Source organism: Ictalurus punctatus, chromosome 16 (assembly GCF_001660625.3).
Source record: "Ictalurus punctatus breed USDA103 chromosome 16, Coco_2.0, whole genome shotgun sequence".
Taxonomy (NCBI): domain Eukaryota; kingdom Metazoa; phylum Chordata; class Actinopteri; order Siluriformes; family Ictaluridae; genus Ictalurus; species Ictalurus punctatus.
This window is the reverse complement of record NC_030431.2, coordinates 21,588,880-21,607,937: the sequence shown is the minus strand read 5'-3', so window position 1 is coordinate 21,607,937 and position 19,058 is coordinate 21,588,880. Positions and strand designations below refer to the sequence as shown.

At 40.0% G+C, this 19,058-nt stretch overlaps 1 protein-coding gene across 1 annotated transcript; it reads left to right on the top strand.

Annotated features, from left to right (window-relative positions):
• Positions 1–4,324: 4,324 nt before the first annotated feature.
• On the top strand, positions 4,325–18,679 carry anxa4 (annexin A4; the record flags this gene model as incomplete). The annotated part of the gene is given in 13 exon segments (NM_001200258.1): positions 4,325–4,428; positions 6,880–6,928; positions 7,181–7,268; positions 9,940–10,034; positions 12,481–12,594; positions 13,132–13,222; positions 13,523–13,602; positions 15,629–15,685; positions 15,784–15,877; positions 16,444–16,539; positions 16,905–16,963; positions 17,061–17,183; positions 18,422–18,679. Coding segments are annotated over 12 exon segments (966 nt in total). The 3' UTR covers positions 18,482–18,679.
• Positions 18,680–19,058: the final 379 nt, after the last annotated feature.

Below are 19,058 nucleotides of genomic sequence, written 5' to 3'. Positions count from 1 at the left end.
CGGTATAGAAAATGGATGGATGGATGGATGGATGGATGTCCACCACTTTCTTTTCTCACTTATCCTAAACAGGGTCTCGGGGGAGCCTGGATCCTATCTCAGGGAACTTGGGGGGCACCCTGGATGGGGTGCCAACCCATCACATGGCACAATCACACATACTACAGAAGATTTAGAAATACCAATCAGCCTACCAGGCATGTCTTTGGAAGCCAGGAGGAAACCAGAGTACCCAGGAGGCCCCCAGGCCATGGGGAGGAGGGAATCGAATCCCCAACCCTGAAGGTGTGAAGCAAACGTGCTAACCACTGAGCCACCGTGCCCCTTCCCCATTTTCAAGGGAGTCATATTAATAAGAATGCCAATGTAGGAGTAAAGATGACAGCAAACGTCAGACTCAAAGTTCCAGAATGCAATGCAGTTATATTGCTGAGTTTGTGGTGCCATGTTGCAATAATGTATTTTCCCACCTAGCCACATTTGACCTGTGAAGTGAAGGGGAAAAGGTGGCTGCCTCCACGAAAGAGTGTGTTTTGTTTGCTTTGTCAGAGCAGGTCAAGCTTATAAAAAGCTACTTTTACAGTGAACGTCAAAGATTCATGCAAAAATTTGGACCAAAACTGCATTATTACAACTTGCAAATTACCACTCACAAGGCCTGACGAACACAGCAAAATGCTACCGCACCACTATCAGCAGGCAGTCGAACGGCATTGTGGGTAATTTATGTTGATTAAAAAAAGTGCAGACCCTTTATCAGTTTATTCCCTGACACAAGCCAGTGGATTTAGGAGCACAGATTGTAAAAAGGATTCTTTACATAACGTGTATTTAGATTATTTTTATATCAGTGGTATAGACTTTCCACTTTAAGCATTTTAAGCATGATATTACAAATACCATTCACTGAAGCTTTACTGGGTTTTATTCTAATCTGGTATGTCACTGGACATGATGTAGTCCTAGGATTGTAGTCCTAGCTTGGCTCAACAGAGAATCAACTTAAACTCAAGTGCATTTATTAGGTGTGTGTCGGGAAAGATTTATTTTTCCCGTCCATAAGTTTGGTTTTATAAATATGTGACGCTATTGCTTTTACTTTTGTTTTATGTAAGTAGAATTTTGCTTGAAGTCGCATGTAGTGGGCGGGGACATTTGATATTCAGTCATCGTCTGTAGTAGCTCAATAGAGTCGAGTTGACGAGGAAAAAGCATGACCAGGAAGCATCATAAAATATCGCACTTGAATTAACAATATGCATGGTGGTTAGCCACAGAACTATCCTGACCGGACTCCGGCTGGACTTCAGGTATAAATAAACAACACAACAACGTGAATACCTGCCAGCATGCAACCCATGAACGCATCTCTCCTATAACAGGAAGCACTTATTCTAACAAAACAACAACAAAAAAGACACTAACCACCAACACAATAGGCAGCCACAGGGACTCAATGCCCACAACAATGTAGTTATTAATTATACCACATTTCTCGAATCTGATTGGTCAGAAGGTGTTTATCAACTTTCTATAACAGCACAGCTCAGACAGTAGTGCAAGACCAATCCCAGGTTTATATTAATGCACTCATTCTAATACGTTATCATCATGAGTAACATCATTCACAGAGAATTGTATGGTTGGCACTCCATAAGTGGATTAAAAAATGTTCTTTATCAAATAAAAACATAATTAATATATAAATAATCAATACTTTTTTTTTTTCCTGTAAGGAGACATTTTTATACGATTTGGAAGGAGTCTCAAGTATCAACGCTTTGTAAGAGTCAGTAAGATTTCTGCCATGCAAAAGTCTTCTCTACTCAGCACTTTGTGGTTTCTGGTTTGTCAGTAATGCAGAACGACAAGCTGCGGGTTTTTTTTTTTTTGCCTTATTATCGTCATGACAGAGAGAAAAAATGAGAGGCTGGAAAGGGGACGGACTTTTTATAGCTGCTGTAACATATGTGATAACAGGAACTAACTTGTCTTGTGAACGTTCACATTACACATCGTTGATTAATAAATAAAATGCAATCGTTTGAAATGCTGTGGCGTAAGAGGAATAAAACACTTAACGACATGCTATTAGAGAAAAATAATCACCATCAGGTTGGTTTAGTAACTCTCCTATGAACTCTGATGGGTTCCATCACACCACCCCAGCGTTGATTATTTTCCTATATCAGCATGTCAGAAAGTGTTTTATTCCTTACTTTTTGCAGTGTCATTCGAACTGCATTGTGCTCTATTGGGCTCATTTTATTTCGGACATTATTTTAGTTCTAAAAAAAAGAGGTTTTTGCATTTCCATGTTACAGAATGTGTTGAAAGCAACCCATACCACTATTGTCACAGTTTCTGTGAGTTAATCAGTGATTCACATCTGAATTTATACAAAAAGCAGCACTGCAGTGGAAAATTCTGGACAGACCTATTAAGTCATGATGTATTTGTTATACGAAAGTGACCACCTGATCGCAGGAAATTTAAACAGTGTCTTTCCTTGTTGCTGGGGTGGTACCTTCAGGGGTACACCTTTTGTACCTGTAGATTTCACATGGAAACTTGGATATAGTGTACCTTTAAAAAAGATTTAAGCTAAATACACTATATGGCCAAAAGATTGCACCATCATACCCATATGTGGTTCTTCCCCAAACTGTTGCCACAAAGTTGGAAGCACACAAGTGTATATGATGTCTTTGTATGCCGTATCATTACAATTTCCCCTCACTGGAACCTGTTCCAGCATGACAAAGTCCCTATCCACAAAGCGAGCTCCATAAAAGACATGATTTTCCCTGACCTCAACCCCTCTGAACACCTTTGGGATGAATTAGAGCAGTGACTGCACCTCAGGCCTCCACGCCCAACAGCAGTGCCTGACCTCACGAATGCGCTTGTGGCTGAATGAGCACAAATCCCCACAGCAACGCTCCAAAATCTACTGGAAAGCCTTCGCAGAAGAGTGGAGGTTATCATAACAGCATCATAACTGAATCTGGAAAACAATGTTCAACAAGCACTTATAGTGGTCATAAATGGACCATTATTTGTTAAAAGGTACACAACATGCACTTTTTAGGTAAAAGATACATACTAAAAGTACTAAAGGTGTATGCTTGAGGGTACCACCCTAGCAACAAGGAGTGGTACAGTTAGAATACAGAAATTCACCAGAAATTCTAATGGTTTCCACTGCAAATACCATTACAAACCATCAGCTAACCATTAAAACCACTAACATGATTGGTCCTAAAATGGTATCCATTAGATATAACATGCGATTTAAGGGGACACTGGATAATAGACTTTATGCTAGGTTTAATCCAAGATCCTGCAATCTCTAAATCTTCTGTCTGAATGTGGACGCTGGTACAGAACGAATCAGACTGCATTGCTGGCGATAATAACCGTGAAACTGTGATATGTTGAAATTTCAGAAAAGGTTTTAAAGCCAGGCCTTGACTGCTGTTAGGCTCGTTTTGGCAGCCTTTATAACTGTGACTACACTGGTTTCATATGAAAAGGTTTGTTGAAGTGAATGGTTTCTACATGTCTTAGTCTGAATTATTTTAAATGTTTTTTTTGTTTGTTTGTTTTTTTTTTTTTTAAGATTACATTACACTCGAACAGGAAATATGATCTTTCCCGAGTGTGCTGTGATTTCAACACCGTTCCTGTCATGAATGCCATCTTTATGATTTAGCTGGACCACAAACTGGTAGTAAGACAGTTTAGTCTTTCTTGAAAATGATCAACAAATGATATTAAATTCTATTTAAAAGCAAAATATACTTCCATTACCACAAAAGAAAAACAAAATCTAACTTGACAACTAAGGAGTGGCACTGTACTTTTATCAAAACTACAACAAGTTTTACCCTATGTATATGAACGTGGTAACCAAGGTTGACCCTGGACCGTACCATAGAAGGCAACAAATTACCAGTACAGACCCACAGGGACTATTAAAAGTTTCCATTAAAACCAATACAATTTCTCATTATATCCATTAAAACCATTACAAATGCTATGAGTGTTTCTTTTTTTCTATTGTTTATTTATTTATTTCCCCCCCAGCAGGATATAGAAGAACTTCTAGGATAAAGTCACTCGTGTGCAGTCGGATTTCACTCATATCAGGTCAACACCCTCCATTAACCCTCCAGTTAAGTCAAACTGCTACATTAGCAAAAATTCAACCCTAGATTAAGTATGACAGAATCCACAGCCACTAATATATCGCAGGGTTTGATGCGGAAATGAAACCCGACCCCAGTCCACACCCACCGACACACATACGTGTGTACAAACCGAGTCCACTTCACATCACACACACACACACACACACCCAGGCTTTCAGAAGGATCAGCTTCATTTCACTGTTTCTCCCGGTGGAGTGCTGAACTATTTCTGCAGGTAGGACGTGTACACTCCTGAGCTCTTTCACTGCACTAGACTTGGTCTTAGCAATACCATATCAACTTTAACACACGGTTTTAATCCTAATGTAAACTGTAACACTGTTTGATCCAATAACAAGCTGTAATCATGTGATCTGGAATACATTGTTATTGTGCATCATTGTTAGTGTAAACAAGTTATAACGGATATTACCATGAACAAGGCAACAACTGTTCGTGGCGAAACAGGAAGTGTTAGTCAAGTTTAAAAACTTTTCCGCTGTCTTGTGATCCGTTTTTTCCCCCCCTTCTTTCTTTCTTTCTTTTATAATTTCAGCCTGTAGGCGGCGAAAACTCCCTCATTTGCCCTTTCAAACGATTTTAGACAGAATATATGAACGCACTGGGAGAGCCTGGAGCAGAACAGAGAACACACACACACACACACACACACAGTCTCGGGTATGAGTGAGTTTACAGCAGGGGTCAGTACCATGAAGCTGCTTTAGGTGATAGACAGGTAGGTCTCAGTTTAGTTTGTGCCAACCCTGGGTTTTTAGGTACCATGAAAGTGGCTCGGTTTTGACCAGTGTTCATCACCACACCACTCCATGGATGACCTGCTCAGGGGCAGGTGATGTTCTGGGTAAGAGAACTCAAACCCAGTTTGGACCAATCAGCTGTGAGTAAAGTGGCATATATATATATATATATATATATATATATATATATATATATATATATATATATATATATATATATATATTAGTGACGCAACTAATTAAATTAATTCAAAGTGAATTGAATTCCCCACTTCGCAGAGAAACATTCAATTAAAACAGTTTACATTTATATTACATGAAAGATGTGTGATTATAAGTTTGTTTGTTTTTTTATAACCATTTTGTGAGCCTATAAAAGTAAACTGACGCATTTACACAGTAATGTTCCCGAGCTTTGGCAGCCACAACTGTGTATTTTTTTTTTTCTTTTTCCGTTAATGTAGGTTTAAATCCCTCATATTTCTGCAAAATAATTTCTTGCTTTTCGACCGGAACTATGCACTCCTTTTTTCCCTCCATATTGAACGCTATCGGTTGTTCGGTGCCGACGTCACACGTTTTTATGTGCACGCGCTCGTGGACTGATCGTAGTTTAAGGATCAAAGACAGAGTGTGTTGATAACCAGCATCATGGTAACAGTAAAGCCTGACTGGATTGGATTAGATTGGATTGGTCAAATCGAAACTAATCCCGTAACCCTGAGTTACAGGATTAGTCAGAGTTTATAGGCAACACGGTAAACTAATGCAAAGGGTCATGTGGTTGACGTGACGTGACGCGCGCCCCCGTTGCGTTTCGTTGCTCTCGCGCTCGTGCGTGACTGATAATAAAATCAACAATGATAATACTGTGGGAGCACATTTGCAAACCTGAACTTGGTCTAATGAGCAGGGGAGATGTCTAGAGCACACTACAACACACACACGAACACTGTAACATGCAACCGTGCTGAACACACACACACACACACACACACACACACACACACACACAAATATGTACAGTACTGAACTAAGACACCCAAATATATACTACCTAACACCTACTAGAAACTAGAACGCCCTCCATATATATATATATATATATATATATATATATATATATATATATATATATAAACACACACACACACACACACACACACACACACACACACACATTTCCTTTGACACTGGAGACTCCTTCCATAACTTACTTTATGCTCCTCACAGAAAACATCACCATATATATGATTACACACCTTTTCCCTCCAAGTTTATGTAGGGTGTGTGTTCCTGTGAATGAGCTGTTACTATAGAAACGATAATATATTCAAGGAGCGCATTAATATAAACCTGCGATATGTATTATAGCCGGAGCAACTGTTAGAGAAAAAAAATTAACCAACACCTTCTGACCATAACAACATATATATTTTGTGTGTTGAAAGGAATCACCTGGCCAGTAACGCACACCAGTAGTCATTACCTGAACATCAGCCATTAATACTCCATTAATCTTCGCAGTGAGACAGTTGCTCAGGCAGATGGCGAGCAGTGTTTGGTGTAATACACTCTCAGAACGGTGATCCGCTCAGTTTAGTCCTGTTTCAGGTTAAACCCTGTTTGTATAACACTGCTGTGATGAATGATTCATGTGGGTTGAATGGTGTGTGTGTGTGCGTGCGCGTGTGTGCTAAACGCTGTTTAGGGAAAACCCTTTTGTTTTTGTGTGTAAGGTGAGGCAAGAGGTAAATACAGGTGTGTGTTTATGTGTGTGCTCCTTAATGAGAGGACAGCCGAGCCAGGCAGGGTCCGAAGTGTTATAGGGATTCCTGATATCACGTCACGTTTAAAAAGGACGGACTATAAGAGAAAGAGTACACTAGGGGTCTTATCTTTAATCGTTATCTTTTCTCCTGCAGTTTGTGCATCTCTCGTGTTCCCGCTTGAACCAAGAACACCATGGCAGCGGTAAGTTTCAGTTATTCCTATAACATTTAAAAAAAAAAAAAAAGCACATGATTTTTGGACTAATCCTTACACTGGCTGTGTAATCAGTCCTTTTTGTTATTTTTACATTAGTCAGGTAAATAGATTCAGAGTCAGAGTTGCTCTGACTAAATTTCGTATTTTGACATTTTGACAGTGAACACGTGCATTATGGTTATCGTGGATGGTGATGCGAGTGGTTTTTGTCTGTCTTTCTTTTCTTTGGTGTTTCAGCTTGGAAACCGTGGTACTGTCTCGCAGGCGTCGGATTTCGATGCCGAAATCGACGCAGAGAAGCTGAGATTGGCCATGAAGGGAGCAGGTGAGGAGTGCGCCCTCAGTTTTGGTCAAATATTTTACTCCTCACTTCAAGCAGACATCGTAATAATTAATACCACAGTACTGTTGCTTCATGCTTAATTCTGATTGGTCAGAAGGCGTTGGTTAATTTTCTGTAACAGCAGCTGTGTTTCTGACTGTAACATTTATATTAATACACTCCCTGTAATACATTTCTATAAGGCATATATGGAACGATCCACAGAAACAGATATAAAACGGTGTATAATTCCAGCACAGGGTGCAGTTTGTTTGTCTTATTAACTGTTATAACGCTATAAAGTGGCAGTGGTAGCTCAGTGGTTATGCTGTCCGACTTCTGATCGGAAGGTTGTGGGTTCAAATCCCAGCACTGCTAAGTTGTCTCTGCTGGGCCCATGAGCAAGGTGTTTATTTAACCCTCATATAAATGCCATACGTGACAGTAATAACAGGAGCTAACTTGTTTTAACTTTGGAGACAATAAAGGCAAGTATAAATGGATCCGAAGTCCAAAGTGTTGTTGGTTTAGCGGTTAAGGCTCTGGGTTACTGATCGGAAGGTCGGGGGTTCAAGCCCCAGCACTGCCAAGCTGCCACTGTTGGGTCCTTGAGCAAGGCCCTTAACCCTCTCTGCTCCAGGGGCACTGTATTATGGCTGTCCCTGCACTCCGACCCCAGCTTCCTGACCTGCGAAGAAAACAATTTCACTGTGCTCTACTGTATATGTGACCAATAAAGACTCATATAAGAAGAATAAAATACTTCGTGGCATGCTTTATCTTTGTAATTTTGTAAATATAAAGTTATCTGTGATTATTTGTGGAAATTTGTTTGTTTATTGGTCTAGCTAGCTAGTTGTCACTACCTTCTTCAGTAAAAATTTAGCTAGCTTAGCTACTTTATGGCAAACACTGCTAATATTTCTAATACTGACCTGATATTGGAAAAGGCTTTTGATGAGGAGAGACGGAGAATTGAGAAGAATCGATAAGTCAATGAGTAAAACCACTTCCTTTCAGCTCTCTTGGTACAGTAAAGGAGAATTACTAGAGAGAGAACCAAGCACATGTACTGCTGGATTTGTCTGCTGACAGACAGATGTGCTTTCCTTAATTTAAAAACTCCATCACACCCCTGCGTCATTGATTGATTATTTTCCTATATCACCATGCCCTGTCGTGTTTCATTCATATTTTTCTTTCCTTATTTCTCCAGGGAGGAAAAAAAAACAGTCAGAGTGCGTTGCGGCAGGCGCAACCTCATTGTTGTTTTTTTTTTTCCTGGAATGTTAAGATTCTTGTTGGATAATTTTTGAAGCATGGCCGAACAACACAATGTGAAATGTTGTAGCATTTAATCGTGTTAGAGCTCGGAGCAGAAGGACGTTTCTGTGTTTTGGGACATGTTGTTGACATACAGATGAAGTTAGTCTTGTGTAACTGGCATCAGCTGAATCCATCGTGAGGTGTGTTAACAAAAACGCTACACACACACACACACACACACACACACACACACACGACTTATTACATTTGAATTTGAATCACAGCCTGTAGCATTGTCAGAGCTTCTGCTAAAGAGAATTAATCAACACCTCCTGACCAATCACAAGTTGAGAATTAAAAATGTATGTACGTATGTATTTATTTATTTATTTTATAGATACCCCGACCATTCAAACAGTATCTGTGTAAAGCCTGGCTCTTGGTCTCAGCTCTTCAGAAATGATGTAATAACATTTGCACAAATTCAAACAAGGGAGCACGATGCTTTCGGATTTGATTTTATTATTATGAACTCGTAACAAGGGGTATGAGCACTAACCCCACCCCAACCCAAACAATGACCTTTATCACATTTCATCCAAATTGAATGCAAATTGTTACAAATTTAGTGTGAGACCACACTGAAAGAAAAAAAAAAAAAGTCCTGAACTTCTAAGTTCTGTTCGGATAATTCACTTCGAAATACTTTAAATACGTGCGTTTAAGTGTGAATCGTTTGAACCTTTCGCTCTAATTTTGCGTTGCCTTGTCCAGGTTTGATTCAGTAAGAGTTTAACACGATAGCAATAATTACATGAAAGTATCACTTTTCAGCACTTCCTCCACCACAGTTTGGAACACAACCTTGTTTTGGTTTTATTTCCTTCTTCTTCTTCTTTTTTTTTTTTCCCATGAAGCCTTTGCTGGATGTTTAATACACTATCTCAATCAAGTTTGTCACTGCAGAAGTATTTGAAATATTTCCGATTGTATTCTCTTCATTTATCTGAAACACAATATGAACTTTTAAACGTAAAGCACTTTAAGGAATGCGATTCTGCTTTTCGTTTGATTATTGAATCGCATTTCCTGTAATAGCAGAAACCTTTTTTTTTTTTTTTTGGTTTGCCGTTTCCTGAGATGTGATGATCAGACTGTTTATTTAACCTTAATATCTGTGAAACTTCCTTTTCTGACTGTCAGAACTTTCATATTAGTTTCGCTGTGTTACATTATGAACTTTGAATGATGGTTTATGAATAAATAGTAAATAATGAGCGGAATTAGCTCATGGACTTGTTCCCATATCTTTACTTTGTGCTGTAAAAAAAAAAAAAGAAAGAAAAAAAAAGAAATGACGTTGTTGTTGTTGTTGTTGGTTAATGTTTTGTGTGGGGTTTTTTTTTAGGCACCGATGAGGCAGCGATCATCTCCGTTCTGGCTCATCGTACGATTGCGCAGAGGCAGAAGATTAAGGAGGCCTATAAAGTGTCTGTAGGAAAGGTGAGATTTTTTTCCCCCTTTAATTAAAAGAATGTTGTTGTTTTTTTTAGATTTTGGGGGATTTTGGGTTTCTGTTTCTGATCAGCACTGAAATGAGGAGATGTTAGAAGACTGGCGGATATTAAAGATAAATCAGTACAGCTGTATTGCTGTAAAATCTACACACTAGGGGCAGGTGGATGGATGAATGTACCTTATTGATCCCTAAGGGGGACCGATCATTCATTAACATCATTCAAAAATCATTCATTAACAGTGACTAAACATCTCGGTCTGAAATCAAACACACTGTCAGGTTTATGATCCAGAACATGGCGGTCTTACTCCACTTGCATTTATGCTCCGTTCATAAGGAAACGAGATAACCAACGCGCTGCTGACGGTTCATTTATGGTTCTGTGTGTGAGTGTGTTAAAAGAGAAGTAGCGGATGTCGATCATTAGCTCGTCGGGAACAGCAAATACAGTGTCGAGCGTTATCGATCTCTCAGGCGACGTGTCCGCGATCTCACACCGTCAAAACGTTTAAACAGCAAAGTAACGTGATGAGGAGTCAGGAAGGCCATGCTGTTTGTAGAAGCATCTGGAAAAAGTAGATTTCCCTGATGGTGTGTGTGTGTGTGTGGACAGAAAGTGTGAGTCACTTGGGTGGAAACGTCCTACGACCCGTCTCATAGGAACACAAACACACACACACACACTCGTTCTTTTCTCCTGCTTCACTCTCTCTCTTTAGCTATATTTACATTTTTTTTCCTTGTGAATATCATTTTTTTGCATTCTCTCTCCCTCTCTCTCGCGCTCCTTGTTTGTCTTGGTGTCTCTCACTAGACGCAAATGTTACAGTATTGCAAACATTGAACATTTTTTTTTTTTAATGATTAACTCCTCTTGGATGTCTGTTTCTGATTATATAGTTTGGTATTTGGGTCATGATTGTGAGCACAGCGCGAAAGTCACGTTGTTTTCCGTTTTTAAATCAGATACTTGCTCAATATAATGTAGAAACCAGAACCGTTTAGCTGCAGAACGTGTGTCAGGCTAGCTAGCCACCGAGTGAACTTTAGTGATGATCAGTGCTTTTCATCGCTACAGGATATTCATCAGGTTTGCCTGCTGTTAAAAAATATAAACGAGGAATGCACGACACAAATCACGACTCGGATCCTGAAAGCCGATTTATGTCTTCGTGTGACAAATGGAGTCTCTCTCATTAGTGTGCATACGTACTGTCTGCCTTCTAATTGCACATGATCATTTGTGATGCCATTTCACCACACACACACACACACACACATCTGAATGTACACGTACAGGAAAACGGAAACAGCTCTCGCTCTCTCTCTTATATATCACTCTCTCTTTCAGGCCGTCGTAGTTCACTTGCTCTCTGACATTTCGATACACAGTGGCTGTATTATGATGGCTGTATTGAGTTACAGTGTTGCTAAAACATTTAAATCTGTCTGTATCGTATAGCAGGGTATCACTGCGTGTGTGTGTGTGTGTGTGTGTATATTGAATATATTTGCATCTTTCTTGTCTATGGATATAAATTCAACCACACATAGCCAAATGTATGCATACGGTTTAGGGCTGTAACGCAATGTGTGTGTGTGTGTGTGTGTGTGTGTCTGTATCTATAGCTTTTTAATGCTCCTTAATATTCATATCTGTATTCGAACTGGGATTTTAAACCGGAAGTGGGTGTGGTCTAGACCGGAACATATACGATAGCACGATAGCAATTTGCAGAACATTACATTTATTCTCCTGAGCCAGATGTTCTTGTGGAACTTTCCGGCAAGCTTTTTTTTTTTGTCTTCTGTCGAATGTGACCGAGTAAGCAACGTCAAAAGAAAAGAAAAAAAATTATATATCTAGTTCGGGCTGCAATTAAAATCAGAGTTTTTCCAGCCAGTAATATAGTTTGAACTCTATACTTGAAGAAAACATATATGTATTGCACCAGATGTTTTTATTTCATTCAGTTTGTAATCAGATCCTGGACGTCTTAGCACTTACAGAAACATTAATAACGAGACAATTAACGAGCACTGCTTGTTTCCTATGTAAACACTGAGACTTTTTGTAGATTCTACTGTAGATTCAGGTCATTTGTGTGGCTGTAGTTCGAGTGGAAATAATCGCTGAGACCTGGCAAATGTGCGCTTCACACCTTTCCAGCTGTGCATGAGAGTAACTTCCTTTGTTATTTTCTTCTGCGTGACTGATGCAGTCCAGATGCACACCTCTTTTGCTCAAAGTGAAACGAAACCCAGATAGTGCCTATGTGTATTTGTATTCATGTAAACATGTTAGTATTCAGTTACATCCCTAATATAGATATGAATGTACACTTGTACGCACACACGCACACATCTGCAGACACACTCATTCATACACATACAGTGTTAACATTTCCGATCTGCTCTGATGCGTCCTAGAATTTGGAAGACGATATAAAGTCGGAGCTGACCGGTAATTTCGAGAAGGTCGTGTGTGGGCTGCTGATGCCTGCGCCTGTTTACGACTCCTACGAGCTGAGAAACGCCATCAAGGTGAGTAAACCCTTTTCACATCATCAGTTACGTTTATTAACGCAAACGCTTTATGTTAAGAAGGCAGCTGCTATCCGAACCCATTTTAGCTTCATACGAAGGAAGAGCTGCGTGTTTTTCCTTCATTCTTTTCACATCATCAAACATGGTGGCCCAAACCATCGCGCCGTGTAGAGTCATTATTACCGATAAAGCCCGTGCTGGAGATTATAGTCGTACTTGGGTTTTCTCATTTGTAGTCTGCAAGACGTCATGGATAAAATCACGTATCCTAATTAGCCTTAATTAGTTAACAAAAGGTCTTTAATGAGCAGTAGCTGTGTTCAATCGCTGAAAAAGAAGCTGGGGAGCTAGTTGGGAATAACTAGCATAAATAATAAACAAGTAGCATGGACCGACATTGAAGGAAATCCCAAAAGCAATGGTCTCCTGTTTGATTACAACGAAGGATGCAGCTAAGGCAGATGTGTTCTCCAGAAAGGAACACAGCTAAGATTTTGGTCTCGTTTAAATTCTCTGCCTGTGTGTTCATTTCAGGGTGCTGGAACTGATGAAGCATGTCTGATTGAGATTTTGGCTTCAAGAACCAACACTGAGATTAAAGCTCTTGCTGCCACCTACAAGAAAGGTACACATCCTTCATATACTTTTTCCAACAAGCTCAAATCATGTTTAGGGATTTTAGAGCTAGTCTAATAGTCTAGTCGAGGTGTCCATGAGCCTCTTGATATGAAGCCATGCCTCCTTTACTAAGACTGAAAGGCACACACCCGATGTACCTGACATCAGGTGACATGGTGTGTTAACACTGATCCTTGGGCCTGTGTCCGTTTGATATGTTTTGCATAAAGAGATGCAGATATGCATTTTGATATGCAAATGACGCATGGCTTTGTGTTCTTGTCTGTTCAATTTATAACGATGGCAGAGAACGATCGTGATCTGGAGGATGATATCTGCGGAGACACATCTGGCATGTTTAAGAGGGTCCTGGTGTCCCTGGCCACGGTAATATGCATCATGCAGCACACACACACACACACACACACACATCCTGCCGGTGTATTTTGCCTTGCAGATGCAATGTTGAGGTCACAGTGCACCTGTACAGGTGTGTTCAGTCCTCCTGAACGAATGAGTGCACATGTGCATATATTTACATGAAACTGCAGCTTTGTGCAAAACACACCTTTAAGCTTTAGAGCTCTTAAAGGAGCAATGCTTATATTGCTGCTGCTACTACTACTACTACTACTACCACTACTACTGCTACTACTACTTCTACTACACTACTGCTACTACTACACTACTGCTACTACTACACTACTGCTCCTGCTCCTCCTCCTTCTACTACTACTCTTACTACTACTACATTACTGCTACTACTACTGCCACCACTACTGCCCCTGCTCCTCCTCCTCCTCCTACTACTACTACCACTACTTTACTGCTGTTACTACTACTACACTACTACTACTACTGCTACTACTACTACTACATTACTGCTGTTACTACTACTACTACACTACTACTACTACATTACTGCTGTTACTACTACTACACTACTACTGCACCACCACCACTACTACTACTACTACACTACTACTACTACATTACTGCTGTTACTACTACTACACTACTATTGCACCACCACTACTACTACTACTACTACACTACTGCTACTACTACTACATTACTGCTGTTACTACTACTACACTACTACTGCACCACCACTACTACTACTACTACTACACTACTGCTACTACTACTACTACTGCTCCTCCTCCTCCTCCTCCTACTACTACTACTCTTACTACTACTACTACTACATTACTGCTGCTACTACTACTACTACTACTACACTACTGCTACTACTACTGCTCCTGCTCCTCCTCCTCCTCCTCCTCCTCCTCCTACTACTCTTACTACTACATTACTGCTACTACGACTACCACCACTACCACTACCACTACTACTACTACTACACTACTGCTACTACTACTACTACTGCTCCTGCTCCCCCTCCTCCTACTACTACTCCTGCTACTCTTACTACTCCTACTCCTCTTACTACTGCTACTAATGCTCCTGCTTCTCTTCCCCCTCCTCCTCATCCTACTACTGCTCCTGCTCCTCCTCCTATTACTCCTGCTCCTCATCCTGCTCCTCTTCCTCCTCCTCCTACTCCTGTTCCTCTTCTTCCTATTCCTGCTCCTCCTCCTCCTCCTCCTGCTCCTCCTCCTTTCCCTGCTCTTCTTCCTACTACTACTATTACTAGTTCTATTCTTGCTTTAACTACTACTCTTCCTCCTCCTCCTCCTCCTCCTCCTCCTACTAATACTTGTCAAACAGGGTGTTCGAAAAGTCAGGAACCAATGAGAGTAAAACTCCAGGGTGTCCCAAAAGTCTCCATGCCTAGGGGACTGTGTTTGCCAGCACCACGTCAGCGGACGTCCACTTGTCAGTTGGTCCGCAAGAAGTCCAGTCTTTATGAATTTCTTAATAAGTTTGGCGACAGTATCGTGTGTTGTGCTTATTTCCTGTTAAAATGATCACAATCTTATGACAGCTTCCCGATTCAGCCACGAGAACGATTTCAATACGTTCTTCGTTTGTGAAGGCAATCTGACAAAAAATAAAACTTGGTATGAAACATTTTGGAAGACATTTTGCTAAAAAAAAAAAAAAAAAATTGGGACACCCTGTACATAAATTCACCCTTACACACCACTGTATCATGTTTTTGCAGATTTTGCTCAGTATATTCTCATTGGTTCCTGACTTTTCAGACACCCTCTATTACTACTTCTATTTCTGTTCCTAATACTACCACTACTATTAAAATATTAACTGTAAAATAACAAATGAGTTACAAATGCGAAGAAGAAAAAAACTAAACCACATAAACGAAGCTGCTGACGATGGTTAGGAGATTTAAACCCAAGTAAAAATAATTCAAACTCGGTTCTAAATCAATGACGACGTTAACTGTCGTTGTCTCTTAATCACTAACAACTTTTTCTTTCTTTTACAGGCCGGGAGAGATGAGAGCACCACTGTGGATGACGCACTCGTTAAACAGGATGCCAAGGTGAGCATGGAGCATTAACGCCACTAAAACTGTGCATAATTAAACACAATAATATTCTGCGTGTATGTGACACACTGTTGATGTGTGTTTTTCTGTAGGAGATCTTTGACGCGGGTGAGGCGCGCTGGGGAACAGACGAGGTCAAGTTTCTCACCATCTTGTGCGTGAGGAACAGGAACCACTTGCTTAGAGGTGCGTTCAACACTCCTAGGTTTATTAGCGTTATCTAACAATGCGCTTCCTCATTCACATCTCTTATCAGCTATATAAATAATAGTAGTTTGTTTGAACCTAAGTACAGTTTTACTCAAAGAATTAAACACTGTAATGGCTCCAGTAGATAAATATGATGATCTGGATTAGCGTCGTATTCGAATAGCTGTTTATTTTTGGATTTACACTGGAAGAGGCCCCTGGCTCCAAAAGGTTTGAGAACCTCTGCCATAGTGCAATACTCTCACACTCTATGTAGTGCACTAATACAGGGAGTACAGTGACGAAACCCAGAGGGACCAGAGGGGTTTAAACGACAGTATTGAAAATCATAGACTCAACACTGACTCCTTGTGGTAGAAAGTTGCAAGTGTTTTTAAAATTTTATTATATATATATATATATATTTTTAAATAAGGAATCATTTTGAGATTATTTGTATAATTTAGTAGCAAAACTTACCTATAAGCCTTTGATTTCTTTTCTGCTAGTTCATGCAGCTTACTGGAAATGTATTTGTATTTGATCTCCCTTTCCTGTTGCAGTGTTTCAGGAGTACCAGAAGATTTCTGGCCGGGACATTGAGGACAGCATTAAGAGGGAGATGTCCGGATGCCTGGAGGATGTTTTTCTCGCCATAGGTCCAGACTCATTCTCCTGAACACATCATTATTACTCAATAATCTGTTATTTCAAGGGGCATAAAACTGTTATTGAGTATGCATTTGTCAGATTCAGTGTTTTGGGCAAATTTTGCATCGTTATGATGTATTTATTTAAATATAATAATAATAATAATAATAATAATAATAATAATAATTCAACCCATTGCAGATCAAGGGTTTAGTCACACCACCAAGATATGTAATGAGAAGATTTCCTGGTATTCCGACTGATTCTGGCTGGAGTGTCCCTTCAACACTACATCCGTAATGTAGCTGTGTGAGAAATGTGAGTTTCATTCAGACAGGGTAGTGAGTGTGTGTTGTGTGTCTTTGTTCTGCAGTGAAGTGCCTCAGGAGCAAGCCGGCGTTCTTCGCCGAGAGACTTTACAAATCCATGAAGGTAAAATAATCAGAGGATCACACCACACAGTCCATATAAGAAATTATGTTTTAAAAAGGGAACGTATTGAAATGTGTGTGTGTGTGTGTGTGTGTAGGGTTTAGGAACCACTGACAGCATCCTGATCAGAGTGATGGTTTCTCGGGCTGAGATTGACATGATTGACATCAAAGCCGAGTTCCTGAAGCAGTACGGAAAAACTCTGAACTCCTTCATCAAGGTCAGTACCTAGCGCGCGCGCGCACCCACCCACACACACACACGCACGCACACAATCCCTGCGTCCCAATTGGCATACTATCCGTACTAAACAGTATGAGATGAGAATTAGTGTGTCCCAAATCGTAGTATGTAGAAATCATTTCAAGGAAATGAGTATCCCAAAGTTACTGGTATGGTCTACTGTTTCCAGTAAATGTTCGCAGTGTGGATCCGTGTACAGCTTTTCAGGAGGAGTTTTGTGATGGTTCGCGTCGCCGAATTCAAGGCTACATTTTAGAGAGGTTCAAATGAAGTGTTGACGAATAAATCAAGGTAACGACACAGTAGAAATTATATTGTAGAAATGACATAAGGAATGATGGAAGAAGAAAGGCTGAAATGCAACGAGGAGTCGCATGATATGTTTGTATGTCCGAATATTCGCATACTCTTAATACACACAAAAAGAGGACATACTTTTAGTACATAGTATAAGTATGCCAATTTAGGATGCATGGTATGTTTTCCTTCACTCCTATATCCAGTTTGCCTATTTGGTTGAGAAGTGTGCAGTAAGGTGTGTTCCTACAACATGTTCTGATTGGCTGAGAGCAGTATAGTGTTCTCTGATTGGCAGACAGTTTTATGGACAATGATGATACACATTATAGAGTGTACTTAATCGATACCTGGTGGTCAGAATAAAGAATCCCAAATGTTTCCGAATACACATCGTTCGGAAAGACTGATCCAAAATGGCTGAACACTGGGTAAATAGCACGCTACTTTTTCCCCCCTTATAGAGCATTTACGTTCAGAGTAGATGCTTCTGAAAATGTCTGAAAGCCAGAAGTGTTTGTGGTTTGGGAAAGTACCTCAAGTTGTCCATCGGAGATCACGTCCATCGTGCGTTGTCTTTTCAAGCGAAATGAAAGATCAAAATCATCATGTGTTGCCGAGTGAATTAAATGCACATCATGGGGGGGAAATGAACCGAACAGAAGATTCAGACACGCTTCGGATCTTCTCAGGATTTCCCCTGTGACATTTCTGCTCAGGATAACTGATGAAATGAAATAATACTCAGACCACTAGGCCTTGTGGTGTACAGAAAATCCTTAACCTGCCTTATGTGAAAACCGTTCCTGCTGTTAAACATACTTTATTTCTTTGTGTGTGTGTGTGTGTGTGTGTGTGTGTGTGTGTGTGTGTGTGTGTGTGTGTGTGCGTGGTTTTTTTTTTTTTGTTTTTTTTTAGGGGGACACATCAGGGGATTACCGAAAGATCCTTCTGGAGCTTTGTGGAGCAGAAATCTAAACTATGAGTCCACTCCATTTACTATAATATGACCACATTTATTAGGAGTGTGTAATATGTTTGCCTAGTTGACTAATTCCTATTCATTAACGTGTGTTTTTTGGTCCAACCATATAACAAAACAATGTCCAACATTTCACTTTGTGTAATGCCAAATAAACAGACTGGTGCTTTAATCTCAAATAAAAATTTATATCTGTCTCTAGTCTCTTATTTCCAAACCAAGCTAAGAGGCTAAAGGATACTTATATAGTTTCCAAAGGAATACCTCAACTACACCATTTGTACATGAGTAGTCTATTTATATTTTATATAGTTTAGTTATATATGACTTGAAGAGGGCTTTGGCTGAATGTGCGTAGTGATGATGTCACATGAAGCGTCTTGTTCCCCATTTACAGGACACAAGGGTTCACTGATTGGTTTGATGAGGATGAAAATCATATAAATCATACATTATGACCTTACTCACCAAATCCTAACTCAGTTGAACACTTATGGGAGATTTTAGGGCAACGTGTTAGTCAGAGCTCTCCACCGCCATCATCAAAACAACTGCTGAGGGAATATCTTTTGG